At 37.6% G+C, this 23554-nt stretch overlaps 1 protein-coding gene, 1 long non-coding RNA gene and 1 pseudogene across 12 annotated transcripts in view; 2 read left to right on the forward strand and 1 right to left on the reverse strand.

Moving 5' to 3' along the window:
• LOC131901988 (uncharacterized protein PF3D7_1120000-like) overlaps positions 1-23554 on the reverse strand; it is a 76883-nt gene that overhangs the window by 9533 nt on the left and 43796 nt on the right. For 7 of the 11 annotated variants that reach the window (XM_059253025.1, XM_059253032.1, XM_059253034.1 and 4 more), the window contains 3 exons: positions 19270-19707; positions 16795-17052; positions 14883-15128 (listed from right to left, as the gene is read on the reverse strand). In XM_059253025.1, coding sequence (XP_059109008.1) covers positions 14883-15128; positions 16795-17052; positions 19270-19707 — 942 coding nt within the window. The remainder of the gene's footprint in view (positions 1-14882; positions 15129-16794; positions 17053-19269; positions 19708-23554) is intronic. The other 4 variants (XM_059253035.1, XM_059253031.1, XM_059253027.1 and 1 more) reach the window with 2 other exon arrangements.
• LOC131901993 (uncharacterized) overlaps positions 1-23554 on the forward strand; it is a 73399-nt gene that overhangs the window by 9413 nt on the left and 40432 nt on the right. The gene's annotated exons all lie outside the window — the stretch shown is intronic.
• On the forward strand, positions 2674-3431 carry LOC131901992 (lactoylglutathione lyase-like; annotated as a pseudogene).

Consider the following 23554-nt stretch of genomic DNA (forward strand, 5'->3'; position numbering starts at 1 on the left):
TAGACTATAGATAAAAGGGTTCAAACAATCTGTTTCTAACTCATTAATTTATCCCTTATTCACATTGAGTTTCTTCAGACTGTTAAATGGACAATTGATTCCATAGGATGAGTGAAGTTAAATTACTAAATAGAGTCTTACTGCTGTTCTTATAGACAATAAGCTAGATGGATCTCAGTGTAGAACACTGCCACACTAATGATGTCAGGGTCTGCGAGTTTAATAGACATGTTGAGATAGGATACAGCCTAGCTTCAATTAAAACAAAACAAAACAACAACAATACAAAAAAACTGATTATTTGAGGTCACTGTGTTGTTGACAGGAACAAAAATAAAGGGTCAAGAAATCCTTAAGCGGCCAGACTCCATTCATTAAAAGAACACCCATTGGAAAATTTTAGTAGCTCTTATAAATGTCTGCAAAGGACTAATAGCTGTAAGGAAAACAATGTTATACTCAAAGCAAATGTCAGTGCAAAATAATATTTGTATTAACTTCTCCAGCATGAAAAAAGAAAGGCTGACAAAGGGGGAATTGCTTGGGATAGATATGGAAATAAGACCTCCATTATGAAACCTAATTTCTTCCAGAGATGCCTTAAGTAGCTGAGATCTGGGAGTTCCCATACTGTACTGATCACTGATTCATGTCTAGTGTCAGAGGCTAGAGGGATATTTTTACATAAATATTTTAACATGTCTATGCCCAGTCCCTATGAGATGTTGTATGCTATACAATCTTTTGTGTCTGTCCTCTTTCACTTAGCATTTTGAATTGTTGATACCCTCCTGGCTGTATGCAACGTAATCTGCTGGGGAAAAGCCATCAAGAGTCTCACCCAGCCATGAATCTTGTGAACTGCGATAATGACCAGTATGGCAAGACAAGACCATGCTGTAGTAGACAGCTTCACCCTCTGTAGTATACAGATGTTAAAATATATACATATATTCATATAAGTGAAGTTTAATGGTGTTACTATATAATAGGGATCAGTTTTTCTCCTAGACACCATAGTCTATCAAAAAGTTCAGTATAGGCGTAGTAATACTTTTTTCAGTCCCATATATAGCCTCCCTCTCCAAATTAGGAGATATTGTGGTGGTTCTTGATTAACCTTCAAAACTCAATGGTATGAGTCTTTTGCTGAAGATGTTATGTACTTGAGTCATAGAACATGAAGAAATCAATCTGGTACTAACCTGGAAGCTCCATCCCTCTGGGCTAGCTTTCAAAGTATTAGAAGGTGGTTTTCACACTACCAGAGAGGAAAGATCATCAACAGTCTTACCCATTTGTCAACCCTGTGAGCTACAATAACCACCAGCCTGGCAAGCCATGCACACAGGTGCAATAATGGTATGAATTCTATGGGAGTAACCAACCACTTTCTCGCTGGATTGAAAATTTCCACAAAGACTTATAGCTGAGAATGTTGACAGAGTCAAACACCCACAGCTGGGTGACACATAGGCCCTAGGGGAGATCCTACTATTATCTTGCTACATTGAACTGTCTCCTGAGTTTTAACTTTAGACACATAGAATATTGCATCTTCCAACCATTGTTAGAAAAGATTCTCTTTACAGTAGACAATAATTATTAGATACCTACAACCTCAGTTTTTCAGTGTACAGAGGATAAGGGCCTGTGGAGCGCTCAGCTTTCCATGACACAGCTATATCACAGCCTCAAATCCCTAGGTTTATGAAGCATATCAGAAGAAGGGGGAGGAAATAGATGATAAGACCCACAGGTAGTGGATGTCCACAACAAAACAGTATTTGCTAGCTGAGACAGGGTTGCTGCACAATTAACTCATAGTAACTTTAACTGCATGCAACAGACATGTACAAGATCTGGCCAACAAACATCCCAGCATTAATGAGGGAGGGGTTCATGAAGTCCCACCCTGTGAGGAGCTATTGAAAGCTGATGGATGCTGAGGAAGGAGACTCAGCTTTCTTCAGGGATGCAGCATGTTGAGGCTATCCATGATCCAGTAATTTTATTACTTCCTTGCACACTAATTGCACTCTGTTTTCTTTTTAAAGAAAACATGAATTTGGGAAGGAATAGTACTGGTGACATATAGGAAAGATTTGGACGGTTGTAAACTGTGGTGCATTTGATCAAAATTTGTTATATGTATGTATAACAGTTTTAAACATTAAAATAAAATAAATAAATTTAAAAAATAAATATATTCTCTCTATCAATAGAAACAGGGAATAAACACAGTACTTGGTGATGGGTCTATGAAGAATGATTGGAGCCCAAAACTCCTCCTATGTCAATATTTCAAAACAATTTATCTGGTGATATTAACTAAGGTGGATACAACAGCTGACAGAATCAGATAAGAGCCAAACAAGTGTCAGGACATTATCTTCAGTTTGTGATATGAAGTTTGAGGTACTCAGAGGACTAGGAAGAAAGAACTAACTCAATGGAGTAGGGGGAGGTGGCCTTACTTGGAAAAAGTACATGGATTCAAGAAAATGAATATTTGTAAAATATAATTAAAAATATAAATCCAGGGCTGAGAGCCATGGCTGTCCGCTCCTGGGCCAGTCACTCTGTCTAGTGCAAAGATGGAACACGGTCTTTGCAGAGGTCATGACCCACTGGTTTGTTGGCAGAACTGGTCAGTGATCCTCCAAGGCAGCCATGGCAGAGCCACATCCCGCCTCCAGTGGCCTCACGGATGAAGTTGCCCTCAGTTGCTGCTCAGATCTAGACCCCAGCACCAAGGGCTTTCTATTGCAGCAAACGAACTAAGGACCCTAAGAAGTCCCTGTATTTTTTGTTTTGTTTTGTTTTGTTTTTTGAGACAGGGTTTCTCTGTGTAGCTTTGGAACCTTTCCTGGAACTCACTCTGTAGCCCACGCTGGCCTCGAACTCACAGAGATCCACCTGCCTCTGCCTCCCGAGTGCTGAGATTAAAGGTGGGCACCACCACCGCCCAGCATCCCTGGATTTATATACTAGAGTTCTTGGATTGACGTTACTCCAAAACTTTGATTTTCCCTCAATGAAATTTTCCCTCTATTTTTTGGCTTACAAAAATAAGAATGACATTCCTAAAGACAAGACTGAAAGAACAGCATGGACATTTTCCAGAAAAGCTACACTTGAGTTGGCACACAACCGGGCCACAGAGGATGATGAAACCCAGAGTTACCGCAAAAGCAACTCAGACCCTCAGGGAATTGGTCACATTGGGATTGCCATTCCTGATGTCTACAGTGCCTGAAAAGATTTGAATGACTGGAAGTCAAGTTTGTGAAGAAACTCGACAATGGTAAAATGAAAGGTCTGGCATTCATTCAAGATCCTGACGGCTACTGGGTTGAAATTCTGAATCCTAACAAAATAACAGAGATTACTTAGTTCCGTAAGAATGCTCCTTTGAGGTGTTGGTGACAGTGGGGACAAGAAACAATGTGATACAGATGCTAAGGCACCAGAAGCATTGAGAGCTGATGGATCTTTTTCTAGTTCAAGTCATTCTAAAATCCTTTTCATTATCCTGTTTCAGTGGGTTTTTTGAAATCCCCCCTCCTCTGTTCAGTCAACCTAATTTTCAAGTACCAGTTTATCTTATGACTTTGACAAACTTGTGTGACTTTTGCTTTTTAGATAATAATTAGAACGATCCCCTTCAGAGACTACATTTGCCACCCTGTCTCTTAAGTACTACTCAAGTCTTGTTTTGATTCATCATTTAAAATTTTGTTTTAAATGTTTCTTTTGGAGGGGGCTGTTACCTTTTGGGGTTTCAGTTCTTCAGAAATAACTTTTCATAATGGAAATTAAGGAACACTGAACAGAAATTAAACTTCATATGTACTTCAAACAGCATAGTATTTATATTACAAAAGAGAAGGCACTCAAGAGCAATTCTGAATCATGCTGAAAAGGACACTGACAGAAATACTAATTTGTGTGTGTGTGTGTGTGTGTGTGTGTGTGTGTGTGTGTATGTGTGTGTGTGTGTGTGTGTGTGTGTGTGTGTGTATTACTTTCAAAGTTCAAGGACAAACTTTACTGCTCTGGGAATAAGGAGAAGGAGGGGATATTACTGGGAACTTAGAAACTGTAGTGATATAACATCATTGTCAGCAAATTTGGTGAGTCAACTAAGATAACTTAGAGGAAAAAATTAGTCAAAAGAAAATATTTTTTACCACATTAAAAAAGGGAAACATTTTTACAATGGATGGAATTTGGTCTCTGTTTGATAACACATTAGGCAGTCTGAAAATGGAACAATTAAATGAGAGAATAAGTAATGTTGATGGGAGTTACATAACATCAATTATGAATATTATTTGTTTGGTCATTTTTGGTTTAGCATTAAAAAGTTTGGTTAATTTGAGTGCCAAGATAAAAGTTTAGAAAAACTTGTTAAAACAAATCATAGAGATATTGAGACCCAGACAGAAGAATTTAAAGGTGAATCTATCTCAGTGTTGAATGACACAGTTACAGAGAAACAGCCTGTTTTCAAACAACCAATTTTAATCTATCCAGTAAACTTACAGGAACAGCCAAATGCTCAAGGCTGTGTATGAGCTGACTGGACTCCAGTGGAAATGTTAGATATGAGGATACTTAAAGAAGTTATAGTCTCACATGGTATGCAATTTAAAGCAGATATTAAACTTGTGGTCAACTTATAATAGAATTATCCCCCAGGAATGGAAAGATTTGGTTACAGCAATCCTAGAGGCCAGTCCACAGAGTGGAGAACCTGGTGGAAAGAGGAGGCTAAGACTATAGAACAATAATGTAGGGCTAGAGATATGAAAATTTCCCAAGATCAACTTCTTGGAGAAGGCAATTATGCAGATATACAAAGACAATCTTTATGTGATAACCACACCATAATTCTATGCCACATCGCAGCCGTGAATGTGTGGGACAGAATTGAAAAAGCAAGGAAGAAAATTGAGTTATTTACAAAAGTTATACCGGGCCCAAAGAATTTTCACAGATTTCTTACAAAGGCTGTCTTCAGCAGTAAATAGAATGATACCAAATTCAGAAGCTAGACAGATAATAATTGAATCTCTGGCTTTGGAAAATGCCAATACAGCATGTAAAAGGCTAATTAGGCATTAAAGGAAAGACTAGCACCCTTAGAAGAATGGATCAGAGGTACAATTAATATTGAATCCCATGACCAAGGATACTTGGACAGGAGAGGAGATTTCCAGAGGCCTGAAGAAAAAAAAAAGTCCATGCTTTAATTGTGGTAAACAAGGTCACCTAAAAAGGGACTGTAAATAGGGCATTCCTAGAAACAATGTTTCTTCAAGGAACAATGACAACAGAATGCCCCTCCCTTCTGGATTATGCAGAAGGTGTGGTAAGGGCAAACATTGGACTAACAAATGTAGATCAACAAGGGACAGACAAGGTAATCCTTTACCTTTGCAGTCAGAAAACTCCCTGAGGGGCCTCTTGCAGCCCCCCATGGCAAATTCAGTTCAGTCATTTCCTGCCATCATAGAAAAAAACCCTTCTCAGAGCAACTAAATAACCAAATGCCTATTATAAAAAACCATACTGCTCAGGATGATAGAACAGCTGTAGCAGAGAGAACAAAAAATTCAAGAGAAACCATAAAGTGAATGTTTTGGCAAACATCTATAAATGAACAAAGACCAAAATTAAAAATACCAATAAATGACATTCTCATTGAAGTTCTTGTCAACACAGGTGCAGAAGTAACAATAATTGCACAAGAATCTTGGCATCCAAATTGGCCTCTTAAGGAAGTAAATTTTTAGCTGTTAGGGATTGGAACATTATCTGAAGTGAAACAGAGCACAGATGGATAGGGCCAGAAGGACAGAGAGGAAAATTAAAGCCATATGTGGTTAGTGTAGCTATGAATTTATGGGGCCATAATATATTACAACAATGGAATACCCAGATTAACATTCCTCCAACCTCAGAAACAAATCATAAACTAACATATGTTTCTAAGAAAAATTATAAGGTATTATTATAAAGAAAGGTCACCAACCATCCAGATTGCACAACAACAGGGCACAATAGCTGCTGATCTTTCAAAGACACCAACAGCTCTACATTTAAAATGGTTAACAGACAAGCCTATATGGGTTCAGCAATGGCCTTTAACAACAGACAAACTGCAGGCCTTGGAAGAGCTGGTAGAAGAGCAGTTACATGCTCGGCATATTGATGAATCAACCAGCCATTGGAATTCTCCTGTATTTGTTATGAAAAAGAAATCTGGTATGTGGAGAATGGTAACAGACCTAAGAACAATTAACAAAGTAATTCAGCCAATGGGCTCTCTACAATCCGGAATTCCTTTGCCTACTCTGTTACCTAAAGGATGGCCTCTTATAGTTATTGATTTAAAAGACTGTTTCTTCTCAATACCCTTATAAGAAAAAGACAGAGAAAGACTTGCCTTCACAATGCCCACTTATAATAATTCTCAGATGGTTAAGAGATATTAATGGAGGGTTCTCCCTCAGGGAATGTTAAATGGCCCAACCCTATGCCAATATTTTGTATGACAGCTGTAGCAGGAATCTTAAAAGTTCTTATTAATGAAATCAAACCTGAGCCACTTATTGGGGTGAACACTGGAAGATCAGAGAGTCAGAACAAGCCACAGCTAACCTCACCTGGCCAACTTCTCAGCTGATCTTGTTTCCTCAGACTGGATGCCTCTGAGTCCTCATATTCAAATGGCTCTCAGCTGAACTGTGCTGCTCAAAACCTAAATGCTTAACCAGCCAAATGCTTAACCAGCCAAATGCTTCTAGTTCCTGGTCTTCATGCCTTATATATCTTTCTGCTTTCTGGCTCACTCCCTGGGATTAAAGGCTCATTTTCTGGGATTAAAGGCGTGAGTCACCATGCTTGGCTGTATCCTTGAACAGATGGATTTCTGCCTCTGGAATGCTAGGATTAAAGGCGTGTGCTACCACTGCCTATCCTAACTATCTAGTGGCTTTTCTGTTCCCTGACCCCAGATAAGTTTGTTCGGGTACACAATATTTGGGGAACACAATACCACCACAGACAGCCAATGGAAGTAATATGTAAACAGTTTCCTAAATCTGTAATTTATCATTATATGCACAATATTTTACTAGCTGATTCGAATGCAGACACCTTAGAAAGAATGTTTAAAGCAGAAAATTTTGCTTTGTTGGGGATTACAAATTGCTCCTGCAAAGATACAAAGAGGAGATTTTATTAATTCTTTATGATATAAAATAGGTCTACAAAAATTAGACCCCAAAAGGTGAAAATTAGAAGAGATCAATTACAAACACTTAATGAATTTCAAAGATTATTTGGAGACATTGCCAGTCTATGGACTGCTGTTAGGGTAAAAAAAATAATAAACTGAGTAATTTGTTCAAAGTCTTAGAGGGTGACAAGGACTTAAATAGTTCAAGAGAATTATCAGCTGAAGCTGAGAGAGAATTGGCTTTGGTGGAAAAGAAAATACAGGATACACATGTGGATCATGTGGATCCAAAGCTTGATTGCATTTGGTTATTTTACACTCTAAGCATTCTCTTAAAGGGATTTTAATGCAGAGGGAAGATATTGTATTGGAATGGATATCTTTACCAAATAAACAAAGTAAAAAATTTAGAACTTACGTGGAAAAAAATCTCTGACTTGATTTTAAAAGGAAAATTGAGACTTCGTCAATTAGCAGGGATAGACCCAGCAGAAATTGTAGTACCCTTAACTAAGGATGAAATTGTCAAATTATGGACAGAAAGTGAACCTTGTCAAAGAGCTTGCAGTAATTTTTTGGGAGAGATTAACAGCAAATATCCCCAAAGTGATAGAATTAAACTTATATCAGAGAGCTGATTGGATCCTACCTCACATTGTATGAGAAACCCTACAGTTTGTACAGATGCAAACAAACAAGGAAAGGCAAGTTACAAATCAGAAAATTTAAGTAAAGTGGTTCAAAGTCCTCATAATTTTGTTAAAAGTCAGAATCATATGCTATTCTGATGGTATTAATGGATTTTTCATAAACTCTCAACGTAGTTACTGACTCTCAGTATGCTGAAAGAATGGTCTTAAATATTGAGACTGAAGGATGTATCCCTGAGTAGTCAGAATTAACTTCACTATTTATTCAGTTATAAAATATAATCAGGAATAGGAATCATCCCTTCTATATAACTCACATCTGATCACACATGGGTCTGCCAGGACCTCTAGCACAAGGTAATGATGAGATTGATAGACCATTAATAGGAAATGTGCTGGAGGTCTCATAATTTCATAAAAAACATCATGTCAATAGTAAGGGTTTAAAAGGGGATTTTTCTGCAAGAGACCCAGGCATTGCATCTCCAGCTGCAAGAGATCCCTGGCATTGCATCTGTAGCTGTAAGAGATCCCTGGCACTGCTTCTGCAGCTACAAGTGCCAAACAGTAGAGAATTTACACAAAGCATGGGGAAAGTCAACCTTGGCAAGTTACACACCCAAGCAAGTTATTATAAATACAGAAAGTAAAGTACACAGAATTTTAAATAGCAAGAAGTCTGTATGTTTAACCATGAGACAAGTGGCATTAAAATGCTTCTGACCTCTCCTCTCAGCCAACAGCATTTATTAAGGCAAATGAACCTCTTTCTTATGAGGTCTTTACAAAACTAATCAAATAGCAAATGTCTGGCCCTAACACAGGTAAAGGCAGCATCACCCTCAATAACACATACTGTACACTGTTCTTTTCTGAAGCTGTCTCAAGGGGCTGTGGACAGATACCAAAGTTGGCTTGGTTTTTTCCCAGTGGCCTCAAACAGACCACCTTTCTAAAGACAGTTTTCCAACATTAGGGAACCATATATGTGATATAAAACATGAAGACTCTGTGGCATTTCAGACCATTCAGTTCACACTTAAGGGCACTTAACAAGATTAATCTCATCAAATAGACAGGGCACAATCTGGAGTCCTTCAGCAAAACAACCATTTATTCAAGGCCATACAAGAACTGGGAGAGTAAGTCTCCTGGGACACAGAGGCATTTTAGGTGGAGAATGACAGTGACCAGCAGCCTCCTGTCCCCAGGTGCCCACCTGTACCACATCACAGCAGCGTGATGAGAGGCTCATCAGTGTCAGTCTCCTCCTTGGGTTTCTTCAGGAATCTAAATGCCTCTTCTGCACTCACTGGGAGCTGTGCTGGCAGGAGTTTCCCTGAAGGTAAATCCATGTTCTTAGGTAGAAGCTTCAACAATTTCATTTCTCTCCCAGACTCTGTCACTGGTATTTTAACTAGCACAATAAACATCTTGGAACTGGAATGCTGGGCTTTCAGGTCAATGGCTGGGTCTCTCTCTGTAATATCACACACTAAAAAAAGCTCTTCCTGACCTCTGTAACTCAACCCTGTGGGAGAGTGAAGACTCCTGCCCTGTCAGCTCCCCTGTTAACAGTGAGGTCACACCCCAGCTGCACCTTCATCTGGAAACTGCCTCACCCAGCCTTAATATGAGGGGATGTGCCTAGGCTTATTGCAATGCGATATGCCATGTTTCATTGATATCCCCGGGAGGCTTGCCTTTCCTGAAGGGAAACAGAGGAAGTGTGGATCTAGGGGAGAGCGGAGGTAGGGGAAGAGGTTAGGAGGAAAGGAGGGAGGGAAAACTGAGGTCTGTATGTAATATATGAGAGAAGAATAAAAAAGGTTTTTCTATAACCTGAAAACAAGCCAAGGAAATTATAAGTAAATGTCTTGCTTGTTCCTTTTACAACCAAACTCCACTATCAGCAGGATGTAACCCAAAAGATACTCAGAGGAATGAAATCTGGCAGATGGATGTGTTTCATTTTGCAGAATTTGGAAAATTGGAATATGTACATCATACCATTGATAATTATTTAGGATTTCAGGGGGCAACTGCACTGAGTTTTGAAAAGGCTGATTTGGTAATCATGCATTTGCTAGAAGTTATGACTATCATGGGTATACCTGTACAAATTAAAACTGACAATGCTCCAGCATATGTCTCTGGTAAAATGAAATGGTTTTTTGCTTATTACAATATAAAGCATATTACATGTATACCACATAATCCTACAGGCCAAGCAGTCATAGAAAGATCAACTCGAACTCTAAAGGATATGCTAAATAAACAGAAAGGGGTAACAAAAAAACCCAGAAATAGATTACATAATGCTCTGTTAACTTTGAATTTTCTCAATGCCAATGAGAAAGGAACAACAGCTGTGGAGAGACATTGTATAACAGAAAAAACTACAGAATTAAATCAGCCTGTATACTTTAAGGATGTGCTGACCTCAGAATGGATATGTGTTACACTGGGGATGAGGTTTTACTTTTGTTCTACAGCAGAACAAAAGCTATGGATACCATCAAAATTGATAAAGGTTCAATTTGAATAAGAGACCTCTTAATTAGAAGAGGTGGCAGTTCATCAATCAATTTAAACTACTCATTCAGTTTAAACTAACTTATACCACTAAAAAATGCTTTTCATTTAATCAGATATAACTTACCAAAAGGAAACCTCCCCAAAGTTAGGCTTGGGGAAGGGTTTTTGTTGTTGTCTTTCAGGACAATGAAGGCATCCAGCTAAGGAATCTGAAGAACACTGGACAAATGAGACATCTGAAGAAAAAGGACAAATTATCCTGAAAGAAAATGTCTCAAGAAAAAGAGTCAATTGGCCTATTGGTATGTCACATATAAAATTTCATAAGTCTTCCTAAATGTTTGTTTCTGCTGTTCTCTACAGACACAACATAAATTACCTTTATGTAGTCCTAGTTCAATTAAAAATTAAAGCTGCCTTTGGAGTTGGAGAATGGCTTTCTCTTTCTCTAAACACAAGCATGCTTGCTGAAAGAAAATGAGCCGGGTGGTGGGGGCACACGCCTTTAATCCCAGCACTCAGGAGGCTGAGCCAGGTGGATCTGTGAGTTTGAGGCCAGCCTGGTCTACAAAGTGAGATCCAGGACAGGCATCAAAACTATGCAGAGAAACCCTGTCTTGAAAAAGTTTAAAAAAAGATTAAAAAAAAAAGAAAATGGAAAATCTCTGTATCATGCCAGAAGAGCCATCTGAAATGGGACAGAAGAAACCAAAATTAAGGGACTATTCTATTGCCACTAATCTCATAATTCTTTGGTTCTATTTTGATTCTTCAAAACTTTTTTCAAGGTATGAATTTTATATCAAAATTTATAAGATTTACATGCATACTTTTAAACTTTTGTCATAATATTAATGGTCATATAGAGTACTAACTTACTCCAGAAAAAAAAGCTTCATCTAGCTGCTTCTGCATGTTTTTGCGTTTGAGTCTCTATCAGTTTTCTGCAGGGAATCATGACCATGCCTAACAGCAAATTTGAAGTCTCCAAAAAGATGATGGGGCTCCACAATGATGATTCCATCAGGACGACGACGACGATAAACACCACCCAAAGATTGGCTTTCTACTACAAACTGCTCAGGACAATTTTGAGATGGCTAACTGAGATGATCCAGCCTCACAGATTACTCGAGCAAGGACTTGAGATAAGCCCTGTACTTTTGCATTATGTAGAGACTGGACAACAAATGATACAGCTACCTCTCCCAGGACTTGACAATTAACCCAAAAAATTTTTGTTTTCAGGATCCCCTAAACATGCTTTTGCCCCCAGACAGCAGGAAGTAATTTTAAGAACATGACATCCACATTCCCAGGAGGTAGGGTGGGTGGGTTTTGGTCTTTCAATGGGTTTTGTATAGTAGTCATTATTTAGGATGGTTAGTTACAAGTTGTTAATTATTAATGGTCAGGAAAAACGTTAAACAAAGGAAATTATATTCAGGGTTCTTGTTTGAAAAAAAAGAGGATATAGATAAGAGATAGATTATTGAATCTTACTCTGAAAAAAGATATAGAAATGATAAAAAGGGTAGATTATTAAATCTAATCTGAAAAGAAAAAAAGAGAGAATATGGATATGAAAAGATAAAACGGTAGATTATTGAATTTACTTTTAAAAGGCAACTACTAGTTTTAAATATTTTACATTGGACTGGATTTTTGTATATTGTATACAAATTTTGTATGTTGATACAAATTTGCGATTGACTTTATTAGAAAATACTGTACACGTATTTCTAATCTTGTTCAAGGTATTATACCTATACAGTTCATTTAACAATATAGTGCAATTTGCTAGTCCTTGAAAGTTATTATTACCAACTAATTAGGATCTAAAGAAATGTAAGTTAGTAATTAGTCATTATAATCAAACATATTAGGTAGGTATGTTTCCAAGATCAAGCAGAGATATATTTTATATAGACAGGTCATCTTCAAACACTTCAGAGATCTGCAGACTATGGCATTTAAGATGTTTTAATAACATAGATTCTTTTTTTATGACTATGAGACATGTCTGCTCCTCGCAGCACCAATTTACTTCAGAGAAGATGATGGGCATTGAAGAAACTCCATATGTTTACTTTCATTGTGGCAAAAGTTAGCCACTGGGCAAGAAAGTGCCGTCAAATTGACTGCTGACGGTATGCTGTCCAAAATGGACAAGCAGGACACAAAAGAAAGGACTGCCAAATCTTGCCAAGACAAGGTAGGAAGGCTCTTTAGAAAATCCTGCTTCACAGATGAGTCTGTCAGATATGCTAAGCCTGTAGGTTGAAGAATGGATGCCCCAACGTTGCAGAGAAACCTCGAGTGACTGTCTAGGCAGCTTGCTGTTTCTGTCATAACTCACAAATTTTTGGGAAGTTGCTTGTTTACACTTCCTGTTGTACTAGGTAATATTATTTCCTTCTTGGGTCTCTGAGGGAGTTGAAGATTAGATAGTTATCGTTTTCCTTGGTAACAATTTCAGAAAAGAAGCTCACTAAACAGGTGTAAAGTGTATAAGTTTGAAAGACATCAAAAGATAGTTTTTGGTTGGTAATACAAGTTAGGATAGAAAGTGAATTAAGTACATTTTGGACTCACCAAAATAGGATAGATAATGGAATATTTTTGCTGAATTTGTCAAATGCAAATGGACTAGACATTGTTGATGTATTTATTGCCTGTGTATACTGTATATAGTTATTGTACTTATTGTATATAGTTTTTCTGATATTAGTTATAACTTTTTTATTTTAGACAAAAAAGGGGAAATGTGGTGATATTTTATTTGTGCACCCCAATAAAACTTATCTGAAGATCAGAGGGAAAAGCCAGCCACTATAGTAAACACAGAGGTCATGCAATGGTAGCATATACCTTTAATCCTAGCATTTGGGAGGCAGATATCTATCTGGATCTCTGTGAGTTCAAGGCCACACTGGGAACAGAGCCAGGTGTGGTGGCACATGCCTTTAATCCCAGTACTAACCATGGAGGTCTGGAGGTCTGTACAGACAGACAGAAAATGATGTAACTGGGTGGAGAGAGGAAGTAAGAGGGCAGGGACAGAAAGGCATATAGGCATGAGTACAGGAAATAGGTCTCTCTATTTTTGGCTGAGGATTTCTAGTGGTAAGAACATGGCTGGCTTCTTTCTGCTTCCCTGATCTCTCAGTTTTTACCCCAATATCTGGCTTCAGGGTTTTTTTTATTAATAAGACTGTTCAGCAATTCGTCTTACAGGCAATAGGCTAGGCTGCAGCACACTTTATGTGAATGAATACTGCAACTACCGTGTGAAAAAGCAAGCAGCTAGACATACAGACTAACCTGATTGTGTCATCCTCTTTAGTTTTATCTAGCTGATGCCTCATTGGACCTCCTGTGTTAATCTTCTACTCTGAGACCTGCAGTGAGCTTGGCTTTGTGCCCTTTGCTCTCAGGCTTGACTTACCATAGTGAAAGAAGATAGACGTCTATAGATTTAACAAGAGGCTGTTCTAGGTGACATTCTGTGGGAGGGAGGCTCCCATGAGTCTTCCCCACCCTAGGGGCCTAGGAATTCACTTAGGATAAATTATTTCCAGTGGGAACTCAGATATCAGGAGTTAGCTCAGTGGTCTACCCTGCTGACTGACTGGTGATGGATTTCTAAGAGGCAATTTTGAAAGCTTTTGGTCCAGAGGATAAAACCCAGTTTGAGATCAAATTACATTCAAGTTTTCTACAGGCTGTAGTGGATGCTATCTGGATGGGTGATGTGAAGTGTTACACCGCTAGAAGCATTTTGTTTCTTTTGGGGATGAAATGGATAAATGTGATCAGCTTAAACAAATCATAGACTGAAATAAAACTTTAATGCTGTTTAATATGTAAAAAAATGTAAATCTACACAGAATTCTAAAACATTTAATTTCAAACACCAGACAAAGAAGAGCCAGGGGATCCAGTTATCCAGTGATGTAGGGCTTTCCAGTAGAACCACATGCTGTTTTATAGTGACATGATTCTTTTCTTTGAATCATGGGAAGCTCTGTCCTTTTGGTTTACTACAGTTAGGCACATGTCTAATATTGCATTTCTAGTTAATTATGTTTTGATTTATAATATATTCATTTGCATATCAAACATGTTAGTTCCTTTCATCTCAACTGTAACTACTCTAGAAGTCTTTTATCATCACCCCCATTATTATTATTATTGTTTATTTTATAAGAATTCTCATTTGTATAAAAGCTTGTTAATGTCTGTTGTAGTCACAGTCTAATTTGTTTTCACTTAAACCTTTAAAGATCAGGTAGAAGGATGCATCTGGGCCCGAGGGTGTGAAGGAGTTGGGGGACCTGTACAAAGCTGGGGTTCTGCTCTCTGGACTGCAGCACTGTGGACATGGGCTTGCAGATACATCTTTGCCCTCAAATGAAATATACTGCTTTTCAAATTAGAATTACCTTTAATCTTGTTTTCCCCTTAGAGACACGAGGTAGTCCTTCTTTCTTGGGGCAAACATTTTTGTATTTTCCAAGCACATCACAAATTTTCACCTTTAAATCTTTTTTAATGAGTTCCTTAAGATGCACGTGCTGCAATTCACTGTGCTCATGCTCCATTTCCTTCACTGTCTTGGTAGCAGGCTGCTCTGAATATAAGGACTCACTGTCATATTTCTTCCTTAGCTCTTGTTTTGTAGATATTTTCTAAAGATGAGAAGGTAGAATGTTTTCAAAATGACTCTGTCCTTACATATTACAGTGTATGGACAAAGAAAAAGGAGCAACTAATTAATATTTATTAGTTAAATATTTTCATAAATGCTCTTCTATTTACACCATCACTTGCTATTGATAAGAAGTGAAACCAATTTATTCTCATCTAGAGTAGGAGAAAAACATGACCCAACATACTTAACTTAGTATTGATTACAGTGTTGATTACAATAACCACACTTTACTTGTTAAATCTTCTAACAAATGATTACATGACTTTTAACATCACAACGGATGACTTTCGTAAGAGATATTATCGTACACTACCTAGAAAGGTTAAGCCCCAACAGTACATTTGAGGCCTTTTTCTGTTTTTCAGTAAACAGCTTGTTGGCAAGCCTAAGTTACCATTAACCAAAATCACTGAACACCATCAAAAAGAAAAACAAACTGCTAAATTTTACTTTACATTATATACTGTGTAGTTTATAGTTATATGGTATAAAGTATATTGTATATTAACATATCATAAACAAATCATAGGGAAGATAAACAAATACAGCCATCTTGCTGAAGGTACATCAGCTGGCAGGTACAACAAAGTTTAAATTGTACTTCAGATTATACCCTGTGAGAGTACCCTGCATACATGCAGACTATCTGCACTGACTCACGTTTTAACATGGTTCATATGAGATAATGAACAAGATATTCAATGATCTTTATCTATTTTTCCTCAGTATATTAAAATAAATAAAATGCTATTACATGAATCCTAACATCATTAAATGAAGCTGTTCTCTGCAGAAAGAGACACATGTGAAAGACAGAGCTTGGTGACTGGTTGGGACTTTGAAGGAGGGCTGGAGTCCAGGTCTCCTCTACTTGAGTATTTCAATACGATTCACCAGCTGCTATTTACTAGAATGGAGACAACAGCAGAAAGAGCAATGGTCAGCCAAGACCCAGGGAATGGAGAAGGATATTTTCAGTTTGTAATATGAAATTTAGGCACACAGAGGCCTTGGGAGACAGAACTGCATGGACAGCCAAGGAGGATGTGGCCTGTGAAAAAGCTTATGGATTTAAGAAGATAAACATCCATAAATATAATTTAGACTTAAAAATGTTAGCTTATACAGAATTCTGAAATACTTAAATAAGAGTATCAAAGGCAGAAAAGCCAGTTGTCCAGTGATATAGGGCTTTCCATTAGAATCACATGCTGTTTTTAAAGTCCCATGATTCCTATCTTTGAATTACTGAGACCATGGCTCTTTAATGTACTAGACTTAGGCACATGTCTAAGATTAAATTTCCAGGTCATTACATTTGGCTTATGATGTTATTTGCAGAGAAAGCATATTAGTTCTTTTCATTCAACTGGAAACCCCATGAGGTCTTTATCATTTTTCTATATTATTATTATATAAGAAGTCTCATCATTTATTTTAAAGTCATATTTGTTGTAATCTAAATTTTTCACATAAGCTCAAGGTGGGTGGGAAGTGTCCTGGGAATGGAGAAGTATAGGGCATGTGCAAGGCTGAAGTCCTGTTGTCGAGATGCTCTGTACAGCCCGGAGACAAGGGCTCACAGATGCCTCTCCCCCCCCACACACACTACGTACATTGCTTTGAAAATTAGAAGGAATTACCCTTAGTTGTTTTCTTCCATTACGGATATGAGGTAGTTCTTTCTTCATACATGTATCACATTTATATTTTTCAAGTATTTCACAAAGTGCTTCTTTTAAATCTTCTTTAATGAGTTCCTTTAGAGGCATACGGCGGGAATCACTCTGCCCACCAATGACTTCTTCTTCAGTTTGCACTGAGGGCTTTTCTGAATGTGAAGGGGCACTGTCATGGTCACTTCCATGTTTTTTCTTTTTTCTTTGTTCCAGAGATGTTCTCTGCAGGAGGAGAGATAGAAGGTTCATTTGCTTGGTTTCCTAGAAGAAGTTTTTAATTTTTTTATTTTTAGGTGCTTGTTTTCAAAATTACTTTATCTTCACAAGTCATAAGTTATAAGATCATGAGAAAGTGAAAAAATGCTTAATACTTAACAGTTAAACTTCTTCATATATGTTTAGTCTGTCTCAAATCACTAGGCTCTCATTAAGAACTGAAAACAAATTACGTTTTCCTAGAATTAACTAAAAATCATGAACCCGTGATTTTTGTGTCAATGTTGTTTGGAATAAACTAATGGTGTGTCACATATTCAAAACCATAAATTACATGAGATTTTTTGAATTTTTTTTATTTAGATGAGATTTAACATGTAAAAACAATTCTCACACCGAAAGATTTGACCTCACCTACGTGTTTCCTCAGAGAACTTGTAGTATTGCTCCCTGGGAATGTTTATTAAACAATGATTCTCTTCCTCAAATTATTGATTATTATATCTCAAACTGATGACTATCTTAACTACACATATAAATGGAAGAAAATGATTTTTAAAGTGCCATGTAGGATTTAAGGATTTTTTCTCATAAATAACCTCTCAAGGGGGAAGATCATACATGAAAAATCATATATGTATTATACTGACTTGAGGTCACAGACAGTAAGAGAAGAGCTATTTAGTGTGTCAAATAACTAGAGACACATGATTATATGGATTTGGCTGCTTCTAGGAAAGAGGAGAAGCAGTTGATAATAAAGCTTTGGGGACAACAATTAATTAATAAAGCCATATACACCTGTTACACCGGGAGACATAACTAAATTAACTAACAATAGAAATAGAAACTGTAAGAAAGATCAAATGTGTTTTGCAAAAATAGTTCAGTATTGGTACAAAGCATTTTTAAAAGGCCAGGGAGGAGAGACAAACAAGTAGAACTCTCTGTCCAGAGGGCAGCAAGCAGCAGGCACAGCCAACAGGATTCATTTCAAACTCCACGCTGTGAACATGCCGTTGCATGTACACGGACTATCCATGCTACTACGTCTAGTTCTAATGTAGCCTACTGTCCTCTTGTTACAGTGAGATAAGTACTAGAGTGAAATTCTAACTTCAAAGGTTCCATTCTGGAAGGTGAGGTTCTCTTTCTAAGCATTGGGGTTGATTCAGGAACCTGTTCTGTCTGTCTGTCAGCAGAGAAAGGTTAAAATCACAGACCTTAGTTACCAGTTGGTACTTTGAGGGATGACTGGAGCCCAGAACTTCCCAACTTCAGTGTTTCTGTGCTATTGACTGGATTGAAGAAAACAACAAAGGACAGAGCAGAATGACAGCAGGAAAGTTTCAGAGAATGGTAAGAAGTGGTGTTGCCTGAAATTAGGCCACCCAAGGGTTAATGCACAGCACTCTATCAATTCATTAGAAGAGGAGGCAGCCTAACTTGGGAAAAGCAAATTATTTAAGAAGATAAACTTTCCGGGTGGTGGTGGCACACACCTTTAATCCCAGCACTCGGGAGGCAGAGCCAGGTGGATCTCTGTGAGTTCAAGGCCATCATGGTCTACAGAGTGAGATCCAGGACAGGTTCCAGAACTAAACAGAGAAACACTGTCTGGAAAAACCAATTTTTTTTTAAAAAAAGATAAACACTTGTAAAGTATAATAAACCTATAATTATATATGCAAATATACACAGAAGTCTGAAACAAGAGAGAAAAATAGCTTAGAATTCTCTAATGCAGCTCTATAGTCTATCTATACCTGTTAACATACAGTGTGGTTTTACTAGTCATGTGATTTATTTCTTTGAAATATTGAAACCAGTGTCCTTTCTTGACTTCAGTATGCATTTGCTATATAATTTCTAATTCTGCTTTTGTTTATACACTTACCACATGCATGTCTGTTCTTTCCCTGTCAACCATAACTACTCTCTGGCTTGTTATTATTCTCTATTTTATGTACTATTACCAGACTTGTGCCCATTTGTGTTAACAGCACGTTCACTTCCTGATCTATTGTTTTCATAGTTGAGTCACATGAACATCGGAAGATTACCAGCCACTGGATTCTTGGGACCAAGAACATGAGGGGCCAGGATATGATCAAGGTTGGGCATCTGACAGGAACTATCTGCAGGACTGCTGACTCAGGCAAACAGATGCATCTTTCAAAGCCTGTCAATCAAACACAGTCCTTTCCAGTGAGAGAGACCTACCTGGTAGTCTGCAGTTCCTTTAGAGGCACCAGGTAGTGGCTCTTCTTTAGGACAAATGATAATTTTGGAATTTTTAACCTGTTGCCGAACCATCTCTTTTAATTCCCTTCTAAAGAGTTCCTTCAGGTACTGCAGATTCCAGTGCTCCTGCTCTTGCAGCAGGGCCATCTCCTCCACAAATAGTTGTCTTAATTCCTTCTTGAGTATTCCCCTAATTTCCTCTAGATCCTTTCTGAGGAGTTCCCTCATCTTTGCATGCCCTGTAGCCAATTCCTCCTTTATTAATTCCTTTATATCATTTCTGAGGAGTTCATTCAGTTGTGTGTGGTGCCAATCAGCTTGCTCCTTCACGTCCTCCTTCCTCCTGACCAAAGGAAGTCTTGAATGCACACGTGCATCTTGTCCATCATGTTTCTTCTTTTCTTCAGTCATTTTCTGCTGATGAGAAAAAGGAGATTAGTTCGCTTGACTTCATTCTCACATTTGTTGTTGTTGTTTGGGGTGCTTGTTCACAAAATGGCTTTGTCCTTACAGGTTGTAGGGAGCAGATGGGGAAAGCAGGAAGCACATTTTAACAGTTCAGTTTCTTCATAAGTTTGGCTATTCAAGTCACTAGGCTATCATCAGCAGAAAACCATGAACCAACAAACTTGCTCAGTGTTAACTGAAATAAATTTAATTTTGTTAAATTTGCCAAAAATAGTGACTTGGATGATTTTTAACATTACAAAACAATTCTTGAACAATGGGTTTTGTATTGTTAATCTTTGATGTCTAGTAGGGTCATTGTGGTCCTGTTATAAATAACTCCATTTTGACTGTTTTTATGTATGCATATGTATATGTATATAAGGGTGTGCATGTGTGTGTCCTTTAGCTGCTCTTTCTGCAGGGATACCTGGCTAAGTGTTGATTTTATCTCTCAGTACAGGCAGTAAAGACAATTAGAAACTGGGGTAGAACTGATTCTATAACCTTGACATAAGTGTGAATGGTAATGAGACTACAAATTTCAGTTCTAGAGAATAAATTCTTTTTAAGTTATCCTAACATGCTGGTTATTATGGACACATTGTTCATAATGTCAATCACCTTGTCAGGAGGCTTAAGCTTATCATACATATATCATTAGAGGACATTATATAAGTGAGAGAGTGCAAATTTTTCAGAATAAAATTTACCTTAATTGTAAAGACTGTTTAAGATAAGGTTTCACAGGAAATTACTAGATTTTAAGAGTTTATGTTTATTTTAATTTGTTTATGTACATGTGTGCCTGACTGTCTCCATGTGTGTGCTGAAGCTCTTGGAGGCCTGAATCAGGCATCAGATCTGTGGAATTGGAATTACAGGTGGTTGTATGTTACTATGTAAGTTCTGGGAACTAAATTCAGGTCTTCTTGAAGGAATAGTAAGGGCTTTAAATTCTGAGCTATCTCTTCAGTCCTTTTAAAAATTAAGTTTATAGTTTATGTGTAAAGATTTTATGCCTTATAAAGTATTTCTAGAAAAATGTTAGGCAAAATATTAGAAATAAAGATACAATGCTTTATGAAGGAAAATTCAGATATTATTGATATGGATTGCATTTAGAATGATAAATTGACCAGGTTAGTGCACATTTCAGGCATGAGAGGAATATAATATGTTTGACAGTAATGGACCAAACTACAACCACTATATGTTTCATGGAAATATGATTATAGCATAAATGAAGTACAAGAATTTTTTAGGCTTGGATTCAAATCCATTGTTTGATGCTAGGAAAGGATTCCAACACTGAGCAACATCCACTATCCTGTAAACAAAAGTTCTTACAATTACCAGTGTCTAATACCTAGTATGTAATCCCATATTCAAGAATTAACATGTAATTTAAACTTTCTTAATATGAATTAATACAAACCATCTGGAAAATACTAAAATTTTTATCACAGTGGATGACAGAGTGTTAAGTTTAGTTACTTATGGAGGGAGAGTAGATGACATTTGCTGTGAGATTGTGCCTCCTAGAAAAGTCAAAGTAGCTACACCCATAAAGTCTTATCAACATGGCTGCCTAAACATGACATGAACAAAAATGATATCAATAGACAGCTAACATAGAAGGGCAAAAGGTCACAGGGCCACACCTCTATATAAAGAACTATGGGTGAGTGGGAAATGCTAAGGAGTGGAGAGATGGTCCTCTCCAGGGAAGTACCTCCCTCAATGAATCATCTAATACCAATGTTCAGCCCTGAGGTTATATAAATACAAGTATACATACATGTAAAATTATATTGACTGAGCAGGTTGTATTCATATATTTAAGAGTGTGTGTGTGTGTGTGTGTGTGTGTATTGTGTGTATATGTGTGTGTGTGTGTGTGTGTGTGTGTTGTGTAAAAACATAAAGAGAGACCATAAATTTGAGAGCAAAGGGGAGTCTATGGGAGGAGTTGGGGGAGAAAAATGAAGGGAAGTAAATGATATAATTATATTATTATTTCAGAAAATATTAATTAAAGAAAAAAAGCACAAATTAGATTTTTAGCAAACCAATGCATTTGTGTGGCTCATATAGAAGGGAAACCTTCTGCACAGGTACTGATCAATGACATGGCTCAAAGCATACTAAATTCAATTCCTTATAGGTAATTGAAAGTCCAGATTGTTGAAGAAACCTCTGGAATCGTAATGTCTAATTCAGTTTGTGCAAGTAACTATATGTATCTTCTCTGGGCCACATATCTCTTTTGGTGAGTTGATTTTGAAACAGTGTGTGCAAAGCAAATACATGCATGTGAAATAGTTTCTTCTTTTAATATCCAGTTTTCTCAAAACAGCTGCAAGATGAGGCCGAGGTGATGGCTCAATGGATGTTTCTTTCTGTTTCTGTCATAAAAAGCATGACCCAAAGCAACATGCAAGGAAAGGAATTATTTGGCTTCTATACCCTGGGTCACAATCTAGTGAAGGAAGTCAAGACAGAAACTCAAAGTAGGAACTTAAGAAGAAGCCATGGACCCATTAGCTGCTTACTGGTTTGCTCCTCATGGCTTTCTCAGCATGTTTTCAGATATGACCCAAGACTGTCTGCCCAAAGGTAGCACTCTTCATCCTAAACTGGGTCCTTGCACATCAATCATTAAGCAAGAAAATGCCCCACACACTTGCCTACATGCAATCTGTTGGAGAGACTTTCCCAACTGAAGTTCCTCTTCAATGTCATGATGCTGTTTACTTAATGGAGAAAACAGGTAATAGAGCAGAATGATGGGCAGGCAAGAATCAGGAAATGGTAAAAGCCAATGTCTTCGTTTGTTACTCGAAATCTGAGGTACCCAGAAAACTTAGAAGGCACAACTGAGTATCAATGTATACATAATAAAAGGTGCATATGGATTTAAAGGGTAAATATTTGTAAAATACAATAAACGTATACCTTCAAGATGAAAACTTATACAAATTCTGGATTATTTAATGTAAAAGCAAGGGAGATACAAACTTGAGTAGTCAACTATTTGCTGTGGGATGCCCTGTATGTTGTGAATAAATAAAACACTGATTGGCCAGTAGCCAGGCAGGCAGTATAGGATAGGCAGGACAAACAGAGAGGAGAGGCTGGGACGTGGAAGTCTGGGAGGGACGCCAGCCTGCCATCCAGGTAGCAGCATGTAAAGCCACGAAACACGTGGCGACATATAGATTAACAAAAATGGGCTGAGTATAAGAGTAAGGGCTAGACAGTGGTAGGCCTGAGCTAATGGCCGAGCAGTCTAAATAATACAAGCGTCTATATGTTTATTTTATAAGTGGGCTACGGGACTGCTGGGGCTTGGCAGGACCTGGAGTGAAAAACTCTAGCTACAACTATTCAAGTAGATAAGTCAACAGTGGGAAAACTGTGGTGCTATTTTCATTCCAGTCACATGATCCTAGAAGCCCAGACACCTTTGGTTCACTAGACTTTGCCATGTGTCTACTGGCTAACCCCCAGTTCCTTATATACACTTCGTTCTGGTATCACTTGCAGAGCCGCCATGTTGGTTCCTTTCATATCAACTGTAACGACTCCTGGGCCTTTATTTTTACTATTATTTACTTTCACCATAATTGTATGAATTTTCCTTATGGTGTTAAAAACATGTTTGCTTTTTAGTTTGTTATCTTTAGAGTCTACTTTATTTTGCTTAAACCTTAGATGATGACTGGCCAGTGTATTCCTGGGACTGGGAGCATGAGGAAATGCAAGTTATTTTCACGATTTAGGTTTTGCTGTTGTTTGGAAAATATCTACCCTA

The sequence above is a fragment of the Peromyscus eremicus genome, unplaced genomic scaffold, assembly GCF_949786415.1.
Source record: "Peromyscus eremicus unplaced genomic scaffold, PerEre_H2_v1 PerEre#2#unplaced_1054, whole genome shotgun sequence".
Classification (NCBI taxonomy): Eukaryota; Metazoa; Chordata; class Mammalia; order Rodentia; family Cricetidae; genus Peromyscus; species Peromyscus eremicus.